The sequence below is a fragment of the Salvelinus namaycush genome, chromosome 5 (genome assembly GCF_016432855.1).
Source record: "Salvelinus namaycush isolate Seneca chromosome 5, SaNama_1.0, whole genome shotgun sequence".
Classification (NCBI taxonomy): Eukaryota; Metazoa; Chordata; class Actinopteri; order Salmoniformes; family Salmonidae; genus Salvelinus; species Salvelinus namaycush.
Window position 1 is genome coordinate 27141066 of NC_052311.1, and position 27558 is coordinate 27168623.

Genomic DNA, 27558 nt, shown 5'->3' on the forward strand with positions numbered 1-27558 from the left:
TGAAATAGATGGGATAGTGACTCTAAATCACTGTCGTGTCCATTAATGACCGTACAGATGGAGTCAGGATACTCTTTATCTGTCCTGACAAACTTCACAGATCATGTTCTTGTAGAATACTAAATTTCTCAAGCTTCCCAGTAACCTAATTTGATATGCTTTTATATGCTTTCTTCAATGAAAGAATCATTACTACATGGCTACAGAAGCTGACTCAACATGTAGGCTAATCAGACCATGCTACACATGCAGCTGCCCTGATAACACCAAAACCAGGCCTTCTTATTTTGCTCCAGTGACACAACAGTAGAATAACTAATTGTTCCACTTTGAGTTTATGTTGACTGACTCACCATAAAGACATCCTGACTGACAAAGCAAATCAAAGTAATTACGCACATACACGTGAATCTTATCTGAGATTTATTATTTAAAAAAGTTCCAATCATTTGTCTTCAAAGTCAAGTTTGACAGCTCAGTTTGCAAGGCTGACTTCAAGATCCTTGCTTGCTCTGTCATGACATTATTTGAAAGTAACTTTATGACAATAAATGCACTTTAAAGGGGTAATATCTATGACGGCAATTCCAATCCTTCAGGTAATAACACAAAAAAAAGATCTATCGTACAATTCACTTAATAAATTAATAACTCACTCTGTACATTTGATAAAATGCTAAGTGTGATATTACTGAAAAGATTTCCATTGAATGAAGTCACCATTGGATCATTTATTCAGTGCCTACAGTAAGACCAAGGCATACATAACCCCCAAGTGTACATAACTAGCAATGGAATTAACTCCATTGACTCCCTCCCAGATTGCACAACATTTCAATAAATATCGATATGAGAACCCACATGGATAGACACTCTGTCTATCCATGTGGAGGGTGAACCATACTCTTGGCTACCACGTGCACGTTGATCAGGAGAATAGTCAAGTCTATACATTGTAGCTCAATAAATACGTTTCCCATAAAATGTTTTTTTTTAAAACAGAACATACAAATACACCTCTATTGACTTTCATTTATACTCAGGATATCAAACAGCCAATCCTGGCATTTCTTCAACTTTGTTCTGAATTATTCCAAACATATGAAATTGATAATAGACTTGATGCTGCTAATGTTTCTAAAAGTAGCTGCATATCACAATCAACAACCAAGTCCTAGTATCTAACACTTCTTCTGCCAGTGCACTGTCTGGAGTTGGCACAGTCAGTTGGCAAATAATTATCAGTTCAGTTCAAGCGGAGTAGATGAACCAGAATTGCCACTCATTGGTATGACGTTTCCGCTTCATAAGGCCAGACAGATGTAAACAGTTCATTCTCTTGATCACCCATAAAGACACAAATGGTGGTTTATAAGGTCAAAACAGGATAAATACAAAATTAATTGGGGGTAGATCGGAGACTTTAAAGATTGGGTGCAAGTGCCATGGAGAGGTCAAAGACTTCAGTCTTTAGGTCTGTGTGAGCGTGTCCATCCATCCTCTCTTGGCTCGGTTTCATCCCCTCTGACAGACGTGCTCAGCTGCTATCGTCTGTCTTGTCGCCCTCCTGAATGTCAAGCTGTGTGCTCTCGTCAACGTTCTCCAGAGAGTCCGCCCGCTGGATGGTCAGCTCAGATGGGTCCATCATGGGCAGGATGCTCTGCTCTGGGTACAACCAGGGCTTCTGATCCGGAGAGTTCTGCTTCTTCCACTCGGGGTAGCTCTGGCCGGCCTTGTGAACACACTTCAGCACCTGCAGGGAGAGAGGAGGGTGTCAGAGACCTAGAGCTGAGCCCCAGCCTAGTTTTTCCCCCTCACTTACTGCATTTACTGCACTTTTATACAGTTCTGTCCAGAGGCATATACGTGTATAGTGAGTGTACAAAACATTAAGAACACCTTCCTAATATTGAGTTGCGCACCACCCCCCCATGTTGACTCCAATGCTTCCCACAGTTGTGTCAAATGGGCTGGATGTCCTTTGGGTGGTGCAACCATTCTTGATACACACAGGAAAATGTTGAGTGTGAAAATTCCGAGCAGCGTTGCAGTTCTTGGCACCTACTACCATAGCCCGTTCAAAGGCACTTAATTGCCCATTCACCCTCTGAATGGCACACACACACACAAACCATGTCCTAATTGTCTCAAGGCTTAAAAATCCTTCTTTAACCTGTCTCCTCCCCTTCATCTACATTGATTGAAGTGGATTTAACAAGTGACATCAATAAGGGATAATAGCTTTCACCTGGATTCACCTGGTCAGTCTATGTCAAGTAAAGAGCAGGTGTTCTTAATGTTTTGCATACTCAGAGCCTTCAGAAAGTATTCACACCCCTTGACTTTTTCACATTTTGTTATGCTACAGCCTGAATTTAAAATGGATTACATCTAGATGTGTTTGTCACTGGCCTACACACAATATCACATAATGCCAATGTGGAATTATGTTTGTAGATTTTTTTTTACAACTGAAAAGCTGAAATGTCTTGAGTCAAGTATTCAACCCTCTTGTTATGGTAAACCTAAATAAGTTCAGGTGTAAAGTCACATAATAAGTTCAGTGGTGTAAAGTACTTAAGTAAAAACACTTTAAAGTACTACTTAAGTATTTTGGGGGGGATATCTGTACTTTCCTATTTATATTTTTTGACAACTGTTACTTTTACTTCATTACATTCCTAAAGAAAATAATGTACTTTTTACTGCATACATTTTCCCTGACAGCCAAAAGTACTTGTTACATTTTGAATGCTTAGCAGGACACGAAAATGGTCCAGTTCACACACATCAAGAGAACATCCCTGGTCATCTCTACTGCCTCTGATCTGGAGGACTCACTAAACACAAAAGCTTCCTTTGTAAAGTATGTCTAAATGTGTTGGAGTGTGTCACTGGCTATCCGTAAGAAAAATTTAAAAAACAAGAAAACTGTGCAGTCTGGTTTGCTTAATATACAGTTGAAGTCGGAAGTTTACATACACTTAGGTTAGAGTCATTAAAAATAGTTTTTCAACCACTCCACATATTTCTTGTTAACAAACTATAGTTTTGGCAAGTCGGTTAGGACATCTACTTTGTGCATGACACAAGTAATTTTTTCCAACAATTGTTTACAGACAGATTATTTCACTTATAATTCACTGTATCACAATTCCAGTGGGTCAGAAGTTTACATACACTAAGTTGACTGTGCCTTTAAACCGCTTGGAAAATTCCAGAAAATTATGTCATGGCTTTAGAAGCTTCTGATAGGCTAATTGACATCATTTGAGTCAATTGGAGGTGTACCTGTGGATGTATTTCAAGGTCTACCTTCAAACTCAGTGCCTCTTTGCTTGACATCATGGGAAAATCAAAAGAAGTCAGCCAAGACCTCAGAAATAAAATTGTGGACCTCCACGTCTGGTTCATCCTTGGGAGCAATTTCCAAATGCCTGAAGGTACCACGTTCATCTGTACAAACAATAATAAGCAAGTATAAACACCATGGGACCACGCAGCCATCATACCGCTCAGGAAGGAGACACGTTCTGTCTCCTAGAGATGAACGTACTTTGGTGCGAAAAGTGCAAATCAATCCCAGAACAACAGCAAAGGACCTTGTGAAGATGCTGGAGGAAACAGGTACAAAAGTATCTATATCCACAGTAAAACGAGTCTTATATCAACATAACCTGAAAGGCCACTCAGCAAGGTAGAAGCCACTGCTCCAAAACCGCCATAAAAAAGCCAGACTACGGTTTGCAACTGCACATGGGGACAAAGATCATCATTTTTGGAGAAATGTGCTCTGGTCTGATGAAACAAAAATAGAACTGTTTGGCCATAATGACCATCGTTATGTTCGGAGGAAAAAGGGGGATGCTTGCAAGCTGAAGAACACCATCCCAACCGTGAAGCACGGGGATGGCAGCATCATGTTGTGGGGGTGCTTTGCTGCAGGAGGAACTGGTGCACTTCACAAAATAGATGTCATCGTGAGGAAGTACAATTATGTGGATATATTGAAGCAACATTTCAAGACTTTTACTCACAAAGTATTTTCCTGGGTGACTTTTACTTGAGTCATTTTCTATTAAATGTATCTTCAATTTTTCTCAAGTATGTGGGTACTTGAAGTGGGTACTTTTTCCACCACTGAATAAGTTGCATGGACTCTGTGTGCAATAATAGTGTTTAATATGATTTTTGAATGACTACCTCATCTCTGTACCCCCCCCCCCCCCCCCCACACACACACAATTATCTGTAAGGTCCCTCAGTCCAGCAGTGAATTTCAAACAGATTCAACCACAAAGACTAGGGAGGTTTTCCAATGCCTCGCAAAGAAGGGGACCTATTGGCAGATGGGTAAAAATAAAAAAAAGCAGACACTGAATATCCCTTTGAGCATGGTGGAGTTATTAATTACACTTTTAAAGGTGTGTAAATACACCAAGTCACTACAAAGATACATGCGTCCTTCTTAACGCAGTTGCCGGAGAGGAAGAAAACCGCTCAGGGACTTCACTTCACCAATGGTGACTTGGCCGTGATAGGAGAAAACTGAGGATGGATCAACAGCATTGTATTTACTCCACAATACTAACCTGACTGACAGAGTAAAAAGAAGGAAGCCTGTACATAATAACAATCTTACAAAACATGCATCCTGTTTGCATCAAGGCACTAAAGTAACATGCTAACCAAACCGAACGCGAGCGTGCGCCATCGCGTGCATGTTGATTTTGTACCCCCACACCAGACACAATCAGGCCACGCAGGTTGAAATATCAAAACAAACTCTGAACCAATTATATTAATTTGGGGACAGGTTGAAAAGCATTAAACATTTATGGCAATTTAGCTAGCTAGCTTTCTGTTGCTAGCTAATTTGTCCTGAGATTTAAACATTGGGTTGTTATTTTACCTGAAATGCACAAGGTCCTCTACTCCGGCAGTTAATCCACAGATAAAACGGTAAACCGAATTACTTTCTCGTCCATCTCTCCTCCGTCCTCAGGCTTCTTTTTTACTTCTTTGGACTTTATATGGCGGTTGGCAACTAACTTTATGGTGCATTACTACAACCGACTGGAGAGTGGTCGTCAGTTCATCTTTCAATCTCCCACGTGGTATATGCTCCTTAAAACCAATGAGGAGATGGCACGTGGTATATGCTCTTAAAAACCAATGAGGAGATGGGAGAGGCCAGACTTGCAACGCGTTGAGCGTCACAAATAGAACCTATTTCTATTTTAGCGCCTTGCCACGCAGACGCTCGCTGAGGCGTGCAAGCAGTGTGGGTGCAATGATTGAATAACATGTGTACATTTATTTTGCAAAGCTCGCGCACGTGACACAGGCAGTGTGCTCAGCATGTAATACTGACAAAAATATGGCAAAGCTTATCAATTTTGTCCTGAATACAAAGTGTTATGTTTGGGGCAAATCCAATAGAACACCATACTGAGTACCACTCTCCATATTTTCAAGCATAGTGGTGGCTGCCTCATGTTATGGGTATGCTTGTAATTGTTAATAACTGGGTAGTTTTTCAGGTAAAATAAGAAACGGAATGGAGCTAAGCACAGGCTAAATCCTAGAGTAAAACCTGGTTCAATTTGGTTCCAATTTCACAGAGCTTGAAGTATTATGAAAATAATAAGTGGGCAAATGTTGCATAATCCAGGTGTGGAAAGTTCTTAGAGACTTACCCAGAAAGACAGAGCTGTAATCGCTGCCAAATGTGCTTCTACAAAGTATTAACTCAGGGGTGTGAATACTTATGTAAATTAGATATTTATGTATTTCATTTTCAATAAATTTGCAAAAATTTCTGAAACACGTTTTCACTTTGGCATAATGGGTTATTGTGTGTAAATGTGTGAAAAAAAGCTATTTTGAATTCAGGCTGTAACAAGGAGTGTGAATACTTTCAACTTCAACCCTTGGGTTGTGCCGTGGCGGAGATCTTTGTGGGCTATACTCGGCCTTGTCTCAGGATGGTAAGTTGGTGGTTGAAGATATCCCTCTAGTGGTGTGGGGGCTGTGCTTTGGCAAAGTGGGTGGGGTTATATCCTGCCTGTTTGGCCCTCTCCGGGGGTATCATCGGATGGGGCCACAGTGTCTCCTGACCCCTCCTGTCTCAGCCTCCAGTATTTATGCTGCAGTAGTTTATGTGTCGGAGGGCTAGGGTCAGTCTGTTATATCTGGAGTATTTCTCCTGTCTCCGTTGTCCTGTGTGAATTTAAGTATGCTCTCTCTAATTCTCTCTTTCTCTCTTTCTTTCTTTCTCTCTCTCGGAGGACCTGAGCCCTAGGAGCATGCCTCAGGACTACTTGGCATGATGACTCCTTGCTGTCCCCAGTCCACCTGGCCGTGCTGCTGCTCCACTTTCAACTCTTCTGCCTGCGGCTATGGAACCCTGACCTGTTCACCGGACGTGCTACCTGTCCCAGACCTGCTGTTTTCAACTCTCTAGAGACAGCAGGAGCGGTAGAGATACTCTCAATGATCGGCTATGAAAAGCCAACTGACATTTACTCCTGAGGTGCTGACTTGTTGCACCCTCGACAACTACTGTGATTATTATTATTTGACCATGCTGGTCATTTATGAACATTTGAACATCTTGCCATGTTCTGTTATAATCTCCACCCGGCACAGACAGACGAGGACTGGCCACCCCTCATAGCCTGGTTCCTCTCTAGGTTTCTTCCTAGGTTTTGGCCTTTCTAGGGAGTTTTTCCTAGCCACCGTGCTTCTACACCTGCATTGCTTGCTGTTTGGGGTTTTAGGCTGGGTTTCTGTACAGCACTTTGATATATCAGCTGATGTAAGAAGGGCTATATAAATACATTTGATTTGATTTGATCTCTATCATTTGTGTTTTACTAACTTATATAATGTAATGATGTTACAATGCACGTAAGTGGGGTGCTATTCAAACAGGCTTTTGAAGAGTAGCCAGCTGTTGATCATTAATCAGTAGGTCAAGGTTTGCATTCAATAACAGCTATGAGCCACACACACAATCTTGGTTTCACACACAAAGATACACCTTGCCCTAAATAGTTGAATGCTGCACATGCTATGAAACCAGGAAAACGAGTTCTACAGGGCCGCTGAGAGTCAGCTGCTCTACCTGAGAGACTACATTGTCAAAAAGCTGAGCAGGACCTTCCAGTGGGTTTCTATGGTTACTATTGTCATTTAAGGAGACTTGAAACCCACACTCGCTGTGCGTCGATTCGCACACTTTTACTATCTAGTTCAAAGACAAGATTTATCACTATAGCTCTAACACACACTCAGGTATTGGCTGACTGTTGCTTTGGAGCTAGATTAAAAACCAGTTATAACTCTGTTGTCAAACACAAAGAAGCTAAAGAATGTAGCCGAAGGGAGATGAATAACAATGTTGTCTGAGGTCATTCACGTACCCTGGGAGCCAGAACCTGAGATGCTTTGTTCACCACCCACTTTGGAAGAGAACCTGAAATACAGAATGAACCAAATAATCCATAATCACTGCAACTCTTGGTACCTGTAGTGTAACATAATCTGTGTCAAATATCTTTCAACAAAGAAAAGATAATTTAAGCATAGGATTTGAAAAAGGTCAGTCGAAGGTGGGTCTCACCTTTGGGGTCAGCCTGTGAGAGGTAGGTAAAGGAGCAGCTATTGGGTCCTATGGCCTTCACTAGGTAGCCAGTCAGGAGGGAGATGGCTCTCACAAGGTCCTTTTTGGGAGGATATTTCTGTGAAGAAATAACCAAATCAGCTGAGACGTTATCACTTGCATATTCTGAAGCCATGTGAATAACAAGAAACACATTCATGTAACAACCTTGTAATATGCTGCGTCCATACTGTTCCAGGCAAATATTGAGTGAGAAACACTTTATACATGATGAGGTGGTTTTAATGTGGATGAATAATAATAAATTATGTTTTTATTGCAATGAGTCTCGGCTCTACCATTCCTATGGCTCAATGTCAGCTAATTGTCCTCGTATATGTACACTGATATAACATTCCGTAACTATTAGTAACTGCAGACAGACTGCTGTATGTACTGGATGGTTGCTAAGAGCCAAAGTCTACAGACAGAGGAGGTGGAGGTGCATGGCGTACTTACTGGGTGTTTGACTGAGCAGTTAATGATCACATACTCGTCGTCCGTCACCTGCCACGAACGCAGCGTCACCACATCTCTGTTCTTCAGTGGCTTTGGACACAGCCCTGAAAAAAAAAACAGGACAACAAATTTAAAACAACTTGAGGAAAGATTTCTCATTTACAACACCCCCCCCCCCCCCCGCCTTTCAATGTCAGGGTAACCAAAGATTTAAAGGCAGCAACTGGACTCTTGTGTTGACTAAATACACTCTGAAAAACAGGTCACTCATGCCTTGTCTGAACTCCTGAAGACTCGGTGAAGGGGTACCATGGAGGAAGGGATTCCTTAAAGCAAGGGGAAAGTGGAGTGAATCTTAATACAAGATTTTATACCAGATTTATTTGACATTTTCACCTGTGGTCATGTCATGTTTGAACCTGTGGTTTAAAGTCAATCATTAGTAAAGTTGACCCGTCAAGTTCTTGCACTGAGAGAAGAGACAAAACAACAGAGAGGAATGTGGAACAGCACACTTAACTCTAACAGATAAGAGGAACTCACATGAGTAATAACCCATATCGGCGTTAGGTGAGAGACGGGCAATGTCAAAGCTCTCCAACATGGTGGGGTCCCACTTCCTGCGATACTGTCCATCATGAAGGACGTCGTACATTGTGGCGGCCGACACATCTTTTATGGTCATTCTGCACTGAAATACAAACAGCAAAAGTAAATTGATTATTGGAGTAAAATAATACATTAATTAGATCTGTCTCTAGATCTGCTCTTATCTGTTGAGTACTCACTATAATAAAATATGACACCAGATAAACCAATGATAATGGAAAGTTGGAAACACGCCCTAGATGCTCTTGTGATAACGTTGCCACAAAAACAAAAGGGTTGCGGTGGAAAACAGAAAAACTGTCATGCTGTCCTCCAAGGGACATGGAAATGTCAAAAGACTAGAGATTGAGATACATTGGAAAGTAGAGAAAAGAGAGGAAAATGTTGTCCTTATAGTGCAATGTCTATTCAGACTATGATATTCGTGATGGAATACAGCATGCCCCTATTTTTGTATATAATTTAAAGTTTAAATTGACTGAAAATAAAAACAAAAATGTTGTCAAGTCGACTGATCCATGGCCATGACTTCATACTGTTTGTTTTACATTACAGTGTATCAAATTGACAGGTGAGTCAAACCAAGGTTTCCTTACTTTTATCTTGTGAACTTTTGGTACGTTTTTTCCCCCCTGAGGGGATGTTACAGGGGCCACCTCGACCCAGACCTCCATCCCGTTCTTGTCATATTTGCTGTACCAGTTGTCCGTTGACAAGGCTTGTCTTCTGAAGTCTGCAAAGACTGCCTCGTCTGGTATAATTCCCGAGAGAACTCGAGACATAATTTATATCCAACAATAAATCCTTATGAACGAATGAAAAAGCGGTAGCCTACTTAACGAGGAAGCGAAATGCTACAAGTCACTGAATTGAAGTTGTGTATCCACTCCGACCCTCTTGCCTCTAACAAAATGCTATTCTAGTAGTGACAGTGAGATAAATCCGTTTTTCTACTCACTGATTAGCATATCAAGTTGGACTGGATTTTTGTGTTAGGCTGAAAACTGGGTAGGTAAGGAATCTATCTAGAACCCTTTGTGTGTTTCGTACTTAAAATCCAGGGCAGGGTGTTCTTTACCTGCAGTTTTACACCCCTATCAACATGGCCACGCCCCTTTCAACAAACTATATCAAGTAATAAATACAAGAGTTTGTTTGGCAAAGAAGTCACGATTAAAGTATAAATGTTGTGTCGTATAGTAAATGCACAATATATTATGCAAAAATGCTGTGTCTACTGAAATCGTACCTGAATTGCACAATATCTTATGTAACAAAAATATCCGTCCTCGTGGCACAGAAACTGGCCCGTTGGTTACAATCACTGATGCACTGTGAATTGCATGATTAGGCCCATACATCTATGGATTAGGCAACATTCCATTCATTAGGGCTAATAACCTTTGACCGGCAACACAATATGAAATGGATGAAAAAAAGGTAAAAGATCAATTACAAGACAATATATATATATATTTTGACTGATGTATTTGAAACAAGACCATGCTGCTCAACAATCTGACATTCTTCACTAGTAGGAACAGTTTCAAATGACAATTTCGAAAACGTGCATGTAAAAGTAGGACAATCCAAATAATCTAAAGCATTAATATTCATAAAAATAATTTGAAAGAAACTTGGAACAACTTTGGTGAAATCTCTTTATTTCATGTGATACATTTCGGTGTTCTTTAATGCTCCTTTTTTTATACAGCAGATAGTACATTATTCACACAAACGTTGCTAAACACGACATATTTCAAATGGACAGACACTTCAGAATAGCACACAGTTCAGTTGAGTACTCAGTGAGGGATAATAGAACAGCTGTTAAGGTAAAGACGGTGGTTCGATGTAATTAAATACTCACATTTCTTTGTAAAAATGTAACAGCGAATGTATTGGTGTGTGGTGGTGGGACATTTATGGCTGTGTTTAGTTGGTGTGTGTGTGTCAATGTGTTTGTGTGTGTGAGAACGTGTTAAGGGACGGGTGGAGCAACTCATTTTGGTCAAGTATACAAGGCAATTTTACGGTTGCTTGTGTTACAAAATAAATAAACACAAAACTAACGGTCGTAAACAGGCAATAGCGCTAAAGATTAACTTCACTGCACTTATTTTCACAGCAAGGGTGTTAGGAAGCGTTAGCTGTATCTGAGGACCAACTCTAGCTACCTGCTCTACAGAACAACTACTGTCAGCAGGCCTCTCCATCTTTACAATGTTGGGTCTTGATTCAGTGCACAACGTTGGTGAACAAGCAAGGCATCGTTTTTTCTTAACCATCTATGAATCCTGCATGATGAGCACGCCGTTCCTGCAATAGTGTGACGAAAACAATACAACAATATACATCAATTGGAGGGTGAGAAGGGAAACATCCTATGGGCCCATTGGATGTTTCCATTTAGTGTGTAAAAAGCTTTGACACCTGCTCACTCCATAGGCTCACATATGAACTTTAAAACACCTCTTCTCCTCAGACACAAGATGTGTTAGTATGTGTGCGGCTATTTGATGTAAGTCTCTATGCCAGATTTTCTATAGCTTCAAAGTGTATATCAATAGATTTAGGTTAGTATTTTCCACTACAATGAATTTGGGATCATGTCCCTTTTCTAAAAATGCATATCCTTTACTGATTGGCTATACATCCCTTCTGCAGCATCCTCTTTGGGAGACCTACCAAAATAACAAAGAAGTTGCCATTGAAATCATCAGTCGATTAACTACAGTAATCCTAAATGAAGTTCTTTGGCTGTTCATGCCTTGATAATAATGTCCCTTATTCATGGTCCCATAAACCATTAGGACCAAATTAATAGCTTTGAGTTGAGCCAACAATGAAAGGAAATAATATTCATAGTTTAGAGGGGAATCTTTTTAGAACAAAGTATATCAAAACCTTGTGAATCACTTTGTTTATCACGTAGCTAGAATACTCTAGTTGACCCACTCCAGACTCACCATTGGAAATAAAAGCAAAGATCCAAGGGACTGAGACCTTATCCCTTTAATAGTCACTTAAATAATCTCAAACAATATCACTTCACAACAACGCAATAACCCGAGAGCAGTTAGCTATGTCAGTCTGCAATCCTATATAATGTCATGCAGTTGGATGAAAATCTGAACATATTCAGCTTTCAACCTATTCTGTGTTTGACTTTTAACCTTTAATATAGTTGAATATCATCTGTTTAAATACAGAGTAATAGCACATCCACACGATTACTCCGAAAAGTCACTGAGTCGAAAAGGGGGGGGGGGGGGGAAGACAGGTTCTCAGGTCGATGGCAGTGAGCCATGGGTGGGGAGAGTGGCCACTGAGACACAAGCTGTTGGTGGTGAGGAGGAAGGTCAGGTGGAGGGGGTGTTTACTAGCAGGAGCAGCTGCTCTCCGTCACTGCCATCTCTGGTGGCTTCTCCAGTTTGATATCGATCACTGAGAGAGGAGATGGTTAAGGAATATTATTCATTACGGTGTAATTTCATGGATATTTTTTTTCAAATGACATTTCACAATTATAAACAAAATTAAATCCATATACAATAGATAACCTGGTTCTCTGTTGTAATGTTTCCATCCAACATTTTTATGCAATTGAAGTACAAAAATTGCACGACAGGCCTGATACAAACAGCAAATGTTTCTATAAAACTTTCCAAATGTCCACAAAACAAATTACGCTAGGCAAGGTGGGATCTATGTCAAATAAATTAGTGGCAGTAGAAACACTTATGAGCAAATATAATAACCATCATATTGAAGTAAACTTGGAGTCATGTGACGATATGTTGTGTGGTCCTCCCACTACGAATCGGGGAAGCATGCAGTTTATTATGCTACGGCTGAAATAAGTGATGAACTTCACAGGGTGGTGAAAGTGCAAGGTGATGACCTTGATGCTCCTCTCCAATAAATATTGAGGGTCTTATTCTGGTGATATGATCGATGCTTGGCTGCCGTTTAACATAAAAATAATCTTGCTCTTTTGTCCATAATAATGTCATCATGTAAGCCATACCCAAACTGAATCTGCCAGCTGTTGGCTAGAGAGCACGTGCCAAGACCAGAGTGGGCACATTCACTATTTAACACAACATTGTGTGACAAAACCATTTTTATGTGCACAACGTCGTCACGCACAGCCTTTGATCTGCAACAAGTACATTTGATGGAAACATCTCTGGTGGGAAAATGTGTTGTAATGTGTGTCCTGTTTTATGTAGATGTTTTAACATTAGCATGAAATTCTGTTAATTGGATAGAAACTTAACTACTGAAGCATTTCTGGAGCGTTGATTTACATGTTGAGCTCAAACTTGCTCCAAACCATTCTGCCTCGGGGCTAACCCCTTTGTGAAAGGATACTGTCCTCTTTGCCCTTCTCTGGTGTGCTATCCATCCCAGGTAGGGCTGCAGCAACACGGCGAAACAGCTGAGGAACCACAAGAAAATAACCAGTGGATAAAAACAGCCATACCACACAGCGCATCAATAACATAAAGTTGGCCACATAAGTGATGAACTACACAGTACACCAAACATTAGGAACACCTTCCTAATATTTACATTTCCATTTAAAATAAACATACAACATATATTTGTACATAGAGCTACATGCATTGGACAAAACTGATTTGGTTATTTATTACATATTAAAATCTTGGAAGATGTCTCAATAACACTAAAAACACCACAAGAAAATGCCCCTACAGAATATTTAACATTTTCTTGTTAACTTGTCACAAGTTGCCATGTAATTGTTCATATTTTATGCCCATAAAATGTCCATGATTCCATGCCAAACAGTGAGAAGCAGACATTTTGTGGAACGAGGAAAAATAAGAGAAAGACCCAACAACAACATGGAGCTAGACACCGCAGTACAACTGATGCTGAAGCGTTCTAAAGCAGTGGACAGGATCGACAACATGACCTGAGCACTGAGGGGAATCACAATGCAGAAAGGACTAGGTGGACAAGCCTTGAGGAGCCAGGTGACGAGAGAGAGAGAGAGAGGAGGGAAAACTAGAAGTTGTGAAAGAGGCAGCTGGCACTAGGAGGGCAGACTGGGCTGGACTATCCTGAGTGAACAGAAGCTCTACCTGTTTGACATTGTAGCCAGTCTTTGCGCTGGTTTCAATGAACATGACATTCAGTTCCTTAGCTCTCTGCTCGCCCTCTTCTGTGGTGATCTGTCTGCTCAGGCCACAGCCGAGAGGACGGAGAGATAGACAGACATGAAAGAGGACAGGCAGAGGGGGAAGGGAGAGATGGAGAGAGAGGAAAAAAAGAACGAGCTCAGAGTTTCCAGTTTTTGGTTAGAAAGAGAGGTTAGTTTGGTCCCATCTCTGTGGAACAAAGGGATAGGAGAGGAAGCAGCTTTGCTGAGAAGATCAAACAGCTTGACACGATACAGAGAAACAATCCCAGGTCACTCACAGTACAATCACTCGTTCCACATTAAACCTCTAATCCACGTTGTACATCACAAATTATTCTTCCTAATGCAGAACATAATGAGCAGTTCTGGAGGCTGTTTGTACACCTGCTGGTGGTAGCTGGACACCCACCTGTTTGACGTTATAGCCAGCCTTGGCGCTGGTCTCTATGTACATCACATTGAGTTCACGAGCTTTCCTCTCTGCAGCCTCAACAGATACTTGTCTGCCATGGTCCCAGGGGGAGGGACAGGAGGGGAGGGTGGTGGCAGTGGGTTGGGAGTGGACACCAAATCAAAGTGACATGGGGAGACACCGGGGAGAGGGAACAAAATAAATAAATAAAACAAAATTTGACAAAAACAAAAAAGGCTTAAAGGAAAACTCCACCCCAAAATGATATTTTGGTATTTGTTTCATTAGTCAATTGTAGTCCCAAAATGTTTTGCTTGTCAGCAATCAAGTTTCAAGATATGTCACTTACAAAATACAGAAATCATCCCTGTATGATGCATATTACGGGGATGATTTCTGTATTTTGAAAGTTACATATCAGTAATGGAGTAACTTTAGCATGGAGTTCAACAGATCAAAATCAGAAAACATATGAAAATGTATCATGTTGGAGGCGCCAAATACATTCAAGGGACGAGGGAGGAACCAGGCTTTGACAAAGGCTTTACACATACAACGGTTGTCAAAATATGTCGACATTTAGTTCAGGGACCACATTACTGTTTACCACCACACCAACTACGCTCTACACACACACAATGTACCTTTTATCAGCCAAGTCTGTTTTGTTTCCCACAAGCATGATAATAACATCACTTCCTCTCTCTGTTCTGACGTCATCAATCCACTTTGAGGTTTGCTGGAATGAATTGAGATCTGAGGGGAAGAAAATTAGCAACTTGGAACGCATACAAAATGAGCATGACCACTTTAAATGTAGTGTGAGGTATGAACTCTACAGTGAAGGGGTTATTAATAACGTTAGACACATTTGCAAATCAGAACAGTCGTTGCTCTTCATTGGAAGTACAGTTGATTTCAGTAGAGTAGCCAGGTGTTAGTAAGCAAAAGTAAACAGTAAGTTAAGTTTAAGCACAGAAAGGAATATTAGTCCCCACGCCACTGATAATACAAGGGAAAACTCCCTAATCCCCATGAAGTTGCATCATTAAAGTCCCTACATGGTATAGTGACACTGACTGCCTCCAATAATAGCAACACTACTCATACACTGAAAGCTGTTGCGGTTTGCTACTGTGTTATAGAAGATGACAACCTCCTTCCCAATGTAATGTCCCAGTGGCCCACAACCCCTACAGTGATGAGGGCACAGCTCTAACTAGGCCAGGAGGCTCTGACTCACTGGTGATGTCATAAACCACCACAGCAATGGTGGAGTCGCGGATGTAGCTGGGAATGAGGCTACGAAAACGCTCCTGTCCAGCAGTGTCCCAGAGCTGAAGCCGGACCTGGGGATTGGGATGGAGGAGGAGGAGAAACGGGACAGACGGAAAGGGGAAAATGAAGAGGATTGACAAAGAGTTGCAAGAGAACAGCAAGGCAGCAGAGGTGAAAAATGATCATGCATCCTGGAACAGGAAAAGCTTTCCCCATGCAGCTAGCAGATGACCTGTTCCCAATGTTGATCCTTTTTAGTGACCTATTACAGATGGCAAATGTTCCAAATCAATGCTTTTGGTGCAATTAAAGTCAACCAAACATTGCTGGTAACCTCTGCTAGCATTTTCCCTATTCCTTAGAAAATCCCCTTTAGAGACATTTCCACAAGCACCACTGGATGTACTGAGCTTGAGAGTTCCATCATCCCCCTCTATAGGCCTATTTGCACCTATTGGGAGAAACGTAGAGGAAACATTGCACTTACAAAGTCATCTACAACATCTACTCACTTTAGAGTAGCATAGAATTTGCAGGGAATGGAAGCCCTGAAGCGCCAATAACCTATTCCCTGATCCGGTTCCTCACTGACCACAAGCAAGTGTGGTTCAACTCATTGCTACAGTCCAGTGACGTTGCCAAGCTGTGGAAATACTGTTTGCCCTGTTCTCCCCTTCCGTCCACTGAGAGAAGGGCAGGGACGTGATACCTACTTGCTATGTCATAAACCACCACAGCAGCGGCTGAGTCTCTGATGTAGCTGGGGATGAGGCTGCGGAACCGCTCCTGCCCGGCCGTATCCCACAGCTGGAGCCGAATCTGTGGCCAACCGTGCAACAAACCGAGGAGTGGACACAGTTCGAAACCCAGCCATGGGGATGGAGGGGAGGAGTGGACAGAGGGAAAAAAAACGTATAATGATGGAACTAAAAACAGAATCATGGCAGGAAAGAAAACTTGATTGGCTACATGAAAACTGATAATTAAACTGCAAATTATAGTTCCTCTACGTCCATACTAAACAAGCAGTCTAGTTGGGATGAGATAAAAAGCAGACTACCTAAGCCCATTTTTGACAGTGGCATGTAGAGGGATATACAATGTTTATGCATGGGCACAAACTCAAGGGACACGTGAAATGGTTTCAAATGAAAGGCTCCAAGTGATGCAATGATATAGAAACAAAAGTGGTACTTACCGTACGATCTTCCAGGTACATCGTTTTCGATAAAAAGTCGATGCCAATTGTAGCCTGCAAGACAAATTTAAAATTCTCAGACATCACATGACCATACTACATTCAACAAAAAGCAGAAAAGGGATGACCGTGTGTCCTTATTCTTTTTCAGCTTTGTAGCAGATTTTATGTAAGCTACTATCAGGTTAGAAAAACAGAACAATTCCCCCAAGCAAAAGAACCAAAAGAGCTTAGAACAGTGTGCATGCCTACTAATATTACTCATGTTATGCATTAGTTTACATGCAATAAACCAGTACTGTACTTGAGATGAGGTAATGTACCTGATAGGTATTGTCAAAGCTGTCATACATAAACCTGGTGATAAGCGATGTCTTCCCCACTGTAAAGACAGACATGCAGAGCAGAGAGCATTTAGTTTACATTTTGACATTTAGGCAATTCCACAGTAACAGAATGATGCAGACTGATTTCACATCAAAAACTGTATGTCAAACAAAAACCAATGATTGCAAAGTTAAAGAAACCATACAACTACGCACAATGACGACTTATGACAATTTTCACACAAAAAAACAAAAAAAACATGTTTACTTGAAGAACAGCAGCAGATGCAAAGTCTGCTAACAACAGCACTGTTCTTTGTAATGGTGCAGGCACACCAAGAAATCTGACTAGTTACTTAGCAAAGTAGGAGGCCGTTCCTTTTCTTGCTAGAACAAAAGACGCCCCTGGTGTGTACGGACGAACCAGCCGCTTCTCCTTGTAGAATCGCAATGCTCGTCAGTGGCCGAGAACTTGACTTTGAGCCAATCAGAGAGCACAAACCGATACGTGAAGCCAACAGAAGTATATAACAAAAATTCACTTTACCCAGTGTAATCCACCACATTTGTCAGAATTGTTCTAACTAAAATAATAAAGCCGCATAATACATCATTTTTCTCAAGTAAGTCTTTACATCTAGCTAATAAGTTTTGTGCTTGAAGGATTTTTTTTGTCAGGTCCAGTTTGATAATGTGCAACTGCTCATTAGCGTTAGCTTGCTGAGCCAGGCAGTCACACAAACAAACCGAATGGGGTGGTAAATGCACACAACACTAAATGCTTTACCAAGCTAGCCATTTAGCAAGGTGAAGCAATAATTGAATTCATTCTCCATTATCCCATACTGTCAATACCAGTTCGCTTGCTAGCTAACGTTAGCACCGCAACACATAGGGCCTTCACTCACTGCTATAGAATGTAGGGGAAACGCAAGTCAATTAGAGGGAACTACTAAATAAATGTCAAAACGTAATTCTCTTTGCACAAGGAATCGGAGTAAAAAAAATCTTGATCAATCGATTGGTCGAAACTTCAAAACGTGTATTTGTGTGATCTGACTCAATGTAGCAGAATTAAATAGACAAAATCAATTCTGTGGGTGCTAGATTGACACAGTTAAGTCTTCTCTGCTGGCTGCCAGTGTTGCCAACTCCTCAGTAAGGAAAGTAGCTATTGGCTGTCCTAAAAGTCGCTAAATGACGTCATCGCCTAATTGGCCATGTGCATGTCATTGTGATGGATGCTGTAGGAGAAGAATAACGTTGTGGGAGAGACAAAAAGTGAGTAAAAAACACCCTAAATATGTTTAGAACTACAAATGAGCAAGCTGCAGAGTGGCACACAGCAAATAAGAACCAGATATTTGAGGCCATACTCCTCCAGCACTTTAGACCCCATTGTTAATCCGTCATAACAGAGGCATTGTCAGTCCCTATCCCCAGGAGTTTCTCTTTTTTAAGACAACACTGAGGAAAGCCACAACAGCACGGGCTATAGACTTGGCATCTCCTCCCTCCAAGTCAACAAGCCCAAGAAATATTGATACAATTGTCTGCTTGCTGTCACGGAATTATCTTATCACAACCCCCAGGTATTTAGAAACACTTACATCCGTGGACTCATTGAGGAGGAGGCTGAAACGCTGGTCACCCACATCTGCAACCAACTTCTTCAGAAAGTTTGTGTTTTTATACATCACTAAGTTTGGCGTAGAAATCAGCCTTACAATACAGGCAGTATGCCCTAGTATCATCTCCAATAAACAGCTTCAACCAGCCTTTGAATTCAGGGTTTGATTCCCACTCCTTTCTGTATTTTTGAGTGTACAGTTTAGACTGAGACATGAGCTAGCCGGCTAGATGTTTAGCTTATGTCACAGAGGCATACACACAGTGGGCAAGGTGAGTAAGTGACTGAGGCTATGTGAGTCAAATGCAGTGATTTATTTTTGTGCAGTGATTTATTTTAGACAAAGAACATTTTACATCCCGCCCTGAATGTAAGTGGTGGCTTCCCGCAAGCGCGATTCATTTGCAGTCTGGACAAGGAAGGGGTGAACATTTGCTCTGACTGCAGCGCGAGGACTGGGCCGCCTGTGAGTGCTTTGGGACAGGGGTGGGGCCCACGGCAGCACATTGAGAAGAGTAAGAACGGTACGTGCTTTCACGTCAGTCTCCAAAAGTCTCCAATAACACCAGAAAAAGTCACTAGATTTGTCACTAGTCGATTTTTTGAAAATGTGTCACTAGAGGGGTCTGAATTCTTGCTAAATATAGCGGCTAAGTTGGCAACACTGCTGGCTGCTGAGGTTGATGCAGAGAAAGAGGTCAGTGAGTGAAACACGTGAGCTAGTTGGCAGGTGACTGCTAGGCTCTTAATTCATCCTTCCTCAAAAACCCATTGGAGAAGGTGGTCAGAGGGGAGGGACCTTGTACCTTCTCCTACACTAGTTGCGGAGATAGGATGCGAGCAATCAAGGAAATATAAAATCAAACAAAGCCTAGTCGTACTGAGCGATTAAACAAAATGAAAGTTATTTTTTTAACAACTGTTGGTAAATTATCTGTTCAATTATTTTGAATTCCATGTTATTTTTTGGGTGAGCTCAATGCGCACACAACAGTTTCTCCAGAGATAAATCAGATCCAGCCTGAACTGTGTCATGTAGTAGGGAGTTATCATTTCCGACTGGCCAATATTCTACAGAACTACCACGTTTTATGCGTTAAACTAAATACAATGACCATAATCCATTGCGCATCTACTTTTCCAGTCTGTGTTTCTTTTAGGACTACTACGGAAGAGAGAAGAATGTGCGATCCTGAGTGAGAGCGTAGCAGTTGCTTCCCTCTACCTGAAAATACATGATCTAAGTCAGGGTTTCCCAAACTCGTTTTGTTTTTTGCCCAAGCACTACACAGCTGATTCGAATTACTCATCAAGCTTTGATTATTTGAATCAGCTGTGTAGTGCTGGAGCAAAAGCGTCCACGGATGTAAGTGTTTCTAAATACCTGGGGGTTGTGATAAGGTAATTCCGTGACAGAAAAAAAAAAACTAATGAATGGAATGAAATAAAACACTTGTTTCTCAGTGTAGCATAGGTTGTGAGCCTTGCAAACAACTTGTCCACTCCGACAATGAGAATAATAAGACTAATAATATATTGAATGCATTAATAACAGAAATTACTGTAACCATTTCTAATCTGCAATGTTTGTTTGATGGGGACTAATGGTAAACGTACTACAGGTGATATGTAATGGGGTATTGAGACACTAAACACTCAAAGGGCAAACAATTCACACAATGAAGTTATGAAACAAGGAATGCGCACCCATTCACGGGAGGGAGTGTATTCTGGAGAGCCACACTCCCCTTCTTAGACTGTCCACTGAGATACCTGTCTCATTTGCACCTGTCTCATAAGGCATGAAATATATATTTGCGACCGCTAAACTAAAACGACTAATTGAGGTCAGCCCTACTTCGCACTCATTATAAATCACCTACAGTTATTCATTGGATTATTCTCTACAATATAACCTTAATATGCTAGTACTTAACAATATTGATCAACTAAGAATGTTAGTTTGAGCTGACCGATTCAAGTTTAGACCGTGCCGCTCTTGGTTGTATCTCTTCCATTGTCGGTGTTGGGAGGTATTTCCATGCTTTGGACCAATCAAAATCAACTTCATACCCTTGTCATTTTCATCTCCAGATTCTTGGCTTTCATTGGTGATCAATCTAAATTGAGGGGCCGTATCAACGGTGATTTAAAGGGAAATATTCCAAAATACAACATAAAAACTGCAACAGACTGAATTTCAATGTCTACCCTCCCTGAAAGCAGTCTGTTAGCTTTATAAATATATACACTGAACAAAAATATAAAACGCAACATGTAGAGTGTTCCCCAGTTTCATGAGCTGATATAAAAGATCCCAGAAATGTTCCATACGCACAAAAACCTTATTTCTCAAAAAATGTTGTGCACAAAATTTGTTTACATCCATCTTAGTAAGCATTTCTCCTTTGCCAAAATAACCCATACACCTGACAGGTTTGTCATATCAAGAAGCTGATTAAACATGATCCTTACACAGGTGCACATTGTGCTGGGGACAATTAAAGGCCACTCTAAAATGGGCAGTTTTTTCACACAATGCCTCAAGTTTTGAGGGAGTGTGCAAATGGCATGCTGAGTGCAGGAATGTCCCACCAGAGCTGTTGCCAGTGAATTTTAATGTTAATTTCTTTACCATAAGCCACCCCCAACGTTGTTTTAGAGAATTTGGCAGTACGTCCAACCGGCCTCACAACAACATACCACGTGTATGGTGTCGTATGGGCGAGCGGTTTGCTGAGATCAACATTGTGAACAGAGTGCCCCATAGTGGTGGTGGGGTTATGGTATGGGCAGGCATAAGCTACGGACAACCAACACAATTGCATTTTATCAATGGCAATTTGAATGCACAGAGATACCGAGGCCCATTGTTGTACCATTCATCCGCCGCCATCCCCTCATGTTTCAGCGTGATAATACACAATTCCTGGAAGATGAATATGTCCCAGTTCTTCCATGGCCTGCATACTCAGACATGTCACCCTTTGGGCATGTTTGGGATGCTCTGGATTGACGTGTATGACAGCGTGTTCCGGTTCCCGCCAATATTCAACAACTTCGCACCGCCATTGAACAGGAGTGGGACAACATTCCACAATCAAATCTATGCAAAGGAGATATTTCACACTGCATGAGGCAAATGGTGGTCACACCAGATACGGACCGGTTTTCTGATCCATGCCCCTACTTATTTTTTTTTTTTTTAAGGCATCTGTGACAGATGCATATCTGTATTCCTAGTCATGGGAAATCCATAGATTAGGGCCTAATGAATTAATTTCAATTGACTGATTTCCTTATATGAACTGTAAATCAGTAAAATTGTTGCATTTTGTGTTTATATTTTACTTCAGTATATATGCCCAATTTTGTTTTGTAGTCTGCGGATTTCATTTAGAAAAAGCCCGTGTTATCACACTAACCTGCAGCCACTAGCTAGCTTATCAGATGATGTTGGAAGTTAGCTCCGTTCTGCCCACGGAGCGTGACAGTTCTGAGCAGCGTAGAAGTTATTTTTGACCATGGCCGCGATGACAATCTAATCATGCTAAATTATCAGATTAAATCTGTAACATATATGGTAAAGACATGGGTATGGGCTATTGTTTTTCTGATGTAATTCTCTATTTAATAAACATTTTTATAAACCTTGAATGAAAGAGTACAACAGTGGTCACCAACCTAGTCGATCAACAAACATTTCAGTAGAAAAGCCAACGATAAAGCCTTGCACGCTTATTTTTATTCGTCTTGCACTGTTGGCGGTAGGTGCACTTGATTCAGAAGCCCTGTGCGCCAGGTAGGGAGTGTTCCCATTTTTAACCTTATCATTTGTCTGAAGGGATAAACTGACTACCCGGGGGACTGGGAGAGCTAAATTAAGTGTGCCTACTGCTCTGGCAAATCAGATAGCTCAAATCACCATGCCTAAAGCATCCACGACCCCACAGTAAAGTGTCATACTAGCCTATCTGAGATTTCATTAATTTTAAAACCATGACCATTGAGAGACTGTCAAAGAATACAGCAAACACTTTTACAAAACGGCTTCTCCCTACTTCCACTCGCACTACAACCAGCACTGCATCTGCAATGATTTAGTAGCCAAGTGTATCGATAGGCCTGCATTTTATTATTAGCAGCTCGTCATGTTTATTTTAGTATCAAGGTATTATTTCACTTACTCTGGTCATAGAAACAACATGGATTTGTTTGAGGCAGAAATAATGCAATGCTACTCGAGTGTCACCATTAGGTAGGAAGACTGTCCCCTCTCTCTGGTCAGTCTCATCGGAGGGAGAGCGCAGGGACCGTGAGAGGCAGACCCTCTGCTGCTGCTTTTTCCCCCTCTCCTGACTGACCAGATGCAGGTACCATCAGTACAGTAAAATAAAAAAACGAATTATTTGCAAATGATTTCCATTTATGCTGAGCTGTGCCTCAGAAGTGATACAACTGATCAAATGTTATATCAAAGCTCGAGTTTTGTAATATAATAAGGTCTGAGAAGAACAACATTGGCAGGCCAAGCATAGCAAATAGTAAAAAATCTGGAGGAAATATTCACTAATGTTGTATAAGCGAATTAACACACTCCAGACTGTGTTGTCAGGGAATTACCACACACCTCAGTGGTTGAAGTGACTTTATATGACTTAACACAAACCTCATTCCTACAGAACTGTTTTTAATTTAGGTTACTGTTGCATAGTCTTAGATTTAAAAAAAAAAAAATTCTGATCAGTAGATCTCTGCTTGCTTTTTGACTCAAACTGATCTTGAATCAGAAAAGGTTGGTGACAACTGCCCTAAAACACATCAACTCCGACTCGTGTCAGCTAACAGGCAGCTGCTTCATTCAAAAACAAATACATTTTTATTTAATAATGTTGCTAGTTACTCCAGTCATCTAGTTGTGGCCATCTGGTTGTGGCCATCTGGTTAGTATCAATGGCTTACTACAACTTCTAGTTAGCCAAATAGTAACATTAGCACAGCTGGCTAGTTAGCTACAGCAGGCACAAGCCAAACAAACTACTGCCACTTTGTGGCCTGGAGTATTTCAACAAAACGGAGGTAAAACCGCAGCTTTTCTAACGCTTCGAACACACCGACTGCGTCATTGCATCACTGCTGCATAACATTTTGCGCGGCTAGGCAACTATACTGATGCAGGTACCTTTTGCAAATGGTCGCATGCGGTTGGACACATGGAGGAGAGAATCATTTTCGCAGTATCCTCAAAACCGTGTCTTTTTGACACAACTGCTGACAGCTACAGGGACATAAACACAAAAAATGCTGCTTGGAGACAAGTGTCCACGATAGTAGGATTGCCAGGTCAGTTTAGTAGTGAGCTTGTGCTAGATGTGGCTAGTTAGCGTTAGCTAGCTTTCGGCGGGGCTGGTCCCGGCCCAACAGCGCGATCAAGACCACCTTCCTCAACGTTGGTCTCATTGTTGAAAGAGCCTACTCTGCCTATCTTGACTATTTATTATTGCATTTCGCTCCAAAACTGCATTTGAGGGAAATTATATTATAGGCTCTCACAATTAATTTGAGGATGTCATCGAATAAATAATATACTTGGCAAATAAATAAATAAAAAATGTAAAGAAATTATGCAATCAAACTGTTTTTATGTAATCCCAAATTTTTTCTGAATGTGTGCAACAAAAAAAATCTACATTCATATTTTGCTACTTTCTGTCAAGTCCACTCATACAATTTGATGCATACGAACGCACTGCAACTGCCTCTGCAACGCAATGCTGCAAGGCAAATGCAGCGTTCCATTGGAAATAAATGTACTTCTGGTGTATCGAAACGCAATTACACAGTCGGTGTGTTCGAAGCGTTAACCCAGAGGCGCAACATCGCGAGAATTACGCTTACGAACCAGACCGGTTAGAGAAGTCAAATTCTTCATTATGTGTTAATTTTCTCAAACTAAAAGGCACAACCTAGATTTGAGCCAATGTCTTTAGTTGAAAATGTCATTACTCCAATCTCGTGAAAATAACACATTTATCAAAAAACATCGAAGGAGCGTCTTTAATTTGACGTTCTGCACAAGAGCATTTCGGCACGAGACGACCTTAGACCCGATGACCTATTTCTGCGCAGCTAGCCAATGTCGCCATGACATCTACAAGTGTGATCGAGATTTCTATTAGAGGAGCAGTTTTTGCCTATGAACATAAAGTTAACTGCCGAAACTCTGGGCAGAGGTTCTAAGTACCTAACGTTATCGGCAGTCAGATTTCTCTGCGTCTGACCCTTAATTTTCAGTGGAAAGTGCTAAGGCGTCCTTGTGCATACAGACGTATTGTTTGTTTAATTTACAATCATTGGTTTTTGTTTAGCATACATTTAAGTGTAAAATCTGTGTACCATTATTCTGTACCATAGAATTGTCAATTTGCTAAATTATGCATGATCCTCTGTGGACGTAGCCTAGGCAGAATTGAATTATGAGCATTTAGCTATTTAAAACAATTGAATATACTGACAGTAACCATGCGTTAAGCGATCATATGTCATATTGTTTATTTGTATGATAACATATCTAAAAACGAATCGATAGACTACTGAACCCACGGCGCTGAGCTGGCAAGGGTGGAGCCACGAATGGAGGAGACAGCTAGCAAGCTAAAATGGACTGCAAAACCAATACAGTTTTGGGTCTATGCAAATCTAAATTAAGATTTGTCTGAGGAAATAATATGCCTTATGTCTAGTTTGTAAGCGGCCCAGAGCGTTTCCACCCAAGCAAACGCGTTACTAGGCTCCCCTCTGCTGACAGACGTGGCTTAGCAAAGTTAACGTTAGCTAGCTAACAGTATCCAACTGTTAAAGTTTGCTATATGACTCCACACAAGCTGAAGCTACAGTAGCTGGCAAGTAAACATTCACGTAACTAGTTGGCTAAATAAGTTTAACTACCCAGCAGAAGCAAGCGTAACTTCAACAAACGTTAGTGAATGACACCGACAATTCAGTAACGTGCTAGTACTGTAGCTAGCCAACTTAGTTACAGGGTATGCATGACTTGGCTAGCTAGCTAAATACGTTGGCATTTTCTTGGGCAACATCTGAAGGAACACATTTTCCTGATTAAATTGGATAGTTAGCAAGTTCCCTTTACATGTTATAGTCATTGGCTAAAATATAGCTAGCTAGCTAACCTAACGAGGCATCGTCTGAGTTGTTAAAAGCCTCATCGTTCTGCCTCGGCCTGGCTAGCTACGGTACTGTTAGGCTAATGCCAGCTGGCAGTACTCATCAAAACGCCCCACAACAAATAACCACATTACATGCCCTGAATACTCCTCCACTTACCACTTTGCTCGCCTAAGAATACGAGCTTAAATTTCCGCAGGGGGTTGCCAAACTCTCCGCCGCCGGTTGTGGTTGACATCTTTATCAAAAGATAAACAGCTAGCTATATGGCCAGTTTTCTATGTTGTCTCGATAGGTTAGAGTCGCAGGGTAGTAAAGCCAGAGACTGTAGAGAAAGCGAGACACCCACTCCCTCTTCTTCGATGGGGTTTAGCCAATGTTCTTCTTCCTGTGAATTTCCGGAACACTAGACGCGGTGTTACTTATTGCAGGTCGGATTGCACATTCTGGTAACAAAAACAAAAGTTACAGGTGAAGGAGACATTTTTTAATTGCACCACCAACTAGCCCTGCACCTTACCTATACACTATCCCCAAAACCCACCACCCCATCCCACAAAATGTGAAATTTTGTTTTTACATTGGATAAAAGTAGTGACTCAGAGCTACAAAATGGTATATCATACACTGTAGTTAAGAAACAATGGGAAAGTAATTCTGCTTTGAAAGTTGATAAACTTGTAATCCCACTTCTGAAGAACTATTCCTTTAATGTTTTGGTACACCTACTGGAGAGCTCTTTGTCTACACCTATTCAGCATCATTCACACCCTCTTAAGCATTAACCCCACCCATCTCTTTAAGGATTCACGTGAGGCCATGTGATAAAGAGTGAGTTAACATTTCCAGACTAAAAAAAGTGGGAAAAAGGAAAAACTCCAGGTAAAAATGTACTTTATTTAGTCCGTGGCCTATATCCTAATCTGACTAAGTGTCAAGATAAATAGTATAAATATTAGATCATCCTTACCCAGACACACTGGTCTAAATTGATGGGTCATGTGAAAGAAATGCTATAGCCACCCCCAGCTAAGTGGATGGGTCACTATTGTCTCGACATGTACACATCTTCATGAAATACAATAGATGGCCGTAATCACCCCCAGACACACCTGGCTAACTTGATGGGTCAAGTAATATTCTTGCGAAGTGGAGTCTTTGTTATGCACACCTCTTGGAGGGAACGCAACACCCTGCTACACTCAACTCCCCGTAGAGTGAAAGAGGTATGTGATTGTAGGTGTGGGTAAGGATGACAGAGCCAGAATATTACAGTTTACTGGGAATTTATTTCCTTCACACAGTAATTGTGGGGGAAAGGGGCTGTACTGAACCAAAACAAAGAAAGTAAAAGTTAGTCCTCCCTCCTACCTAACCTTAACACCACCTGGCGTGCTAGCCAAAATACAGTGGGTGGTCCACCCAGGTCTTACCTAGTGTGCATAGACAGAGTACATACTACGGGTATATGTATGCCCGCAGGCCTCTTGCCTAAGCACTCCCAAGGTGCCTTCCTCTTCCCCCCTGGGAACAAATGAAACAGAATAATACAAACTTAAAGTGAACAAGTTCAATAATCAAAAACAGTCCTATTGGCACACACATACCTCAGAAGTAGCAGC

General features: G+C 41.2%; 2 protein-coding genes across 2 annotated transcripts; both read right to left on the bottom strand.

Annotated features, from left to right (window-relative positions):
• Positions 1–410: 410 nt before the first annotated feature.
• LOC120048139 (START domain-containing protein 10-like) lies at positions 411–9789 on the bottom strand. Its single transcript, XM_038993866.1, has 6 exons — positions 9331–9789; positions 8669–8816; positions 8126–8229; positions 7628–7745; positions 7428–7480; positions 411–1753 (listed from the first exon to the last, which is right to left on the bottom strand). Exons 1-6 carry the CDS (start codon positions 9514–9516, stop codon positions 1538–1540), a joined length of 825 nt encoding a protein of 274 aa, XP_038849794.1. The 5' UTR covers positions 9517–9789; the 3' UTR covers positions 411–1537.
• Positions 9790–11731: 1942 nt separating this feature from the next.
• On the bottom strand, positions 11732–26307 carry LOC120048140 (ras-related protein Rab-6A-like). Its single transcript, XM_038993867.1, has 8 exons — positions 26096–26307; positions 17119–17177; positions 16796–16849; positions 16311–16416; positions 14964–15075; positions 14317–14410; positions 13112–13178; positions 11732–12181 (listed from the first exon to the last, which is right to left on the bottom strand). The coding sequence occupies exons 1-8, from the start codon at positions 26172–26174 to the stop codon at positions 12117–12119; spliced, it is 636 nt and encodes a 211-aa protein (XP_038849795.1). The 5' UTR covers positions 26175–26307; the 3' UTR covers positions 11732–12116.
• Positions 26308–27558: the final 1251 nt, after the last annotated feature.

Coding starts and splice junctions, on each gene's coding strand:
- LOC120048139 (XM_038993866.1), bottom strand. CDS start 9,516: ATGTCTCGAGTTCTCTCGGGAATTATACCAGACGAGGCAGTCTTTGCA. Junction 8,817..9,330: donor CAAAAGTTCACAAGATAAAA/GTAAGGAAACCT, acceptor TTTGTATTTCAG/TGCAGAATGACCATAAAAGA. Junction 7,481..7,627: donor CTCACAGGCTGACCCCAAAG/GTGAGACCCACC, acceptor TCTGTATTTCAG/GTTCTCTTCCAAAGTGGGTG.
- LOC120048140 (XM_038993867.1), bottom strand. CDS start 26,174: ATGTCAACCACAACCGGCGGCGGAGAGTTTGGCAACCCCCTGCGGAAA. Junction 14,411..14,963: donor ACAGACTTGGCTGATAAAAG/GTACATTGTGTG, acceptor GGACCATGGCAG/ACAAGTATCTGTTGAGGCTG. Junction 12,182..13,111: donor AGAGAAGGGCAAAGAGGACA/GTATCCTTTCAC, acceptor CTCCTCTCTCAG/TGATCGATATCAAACTGGAG.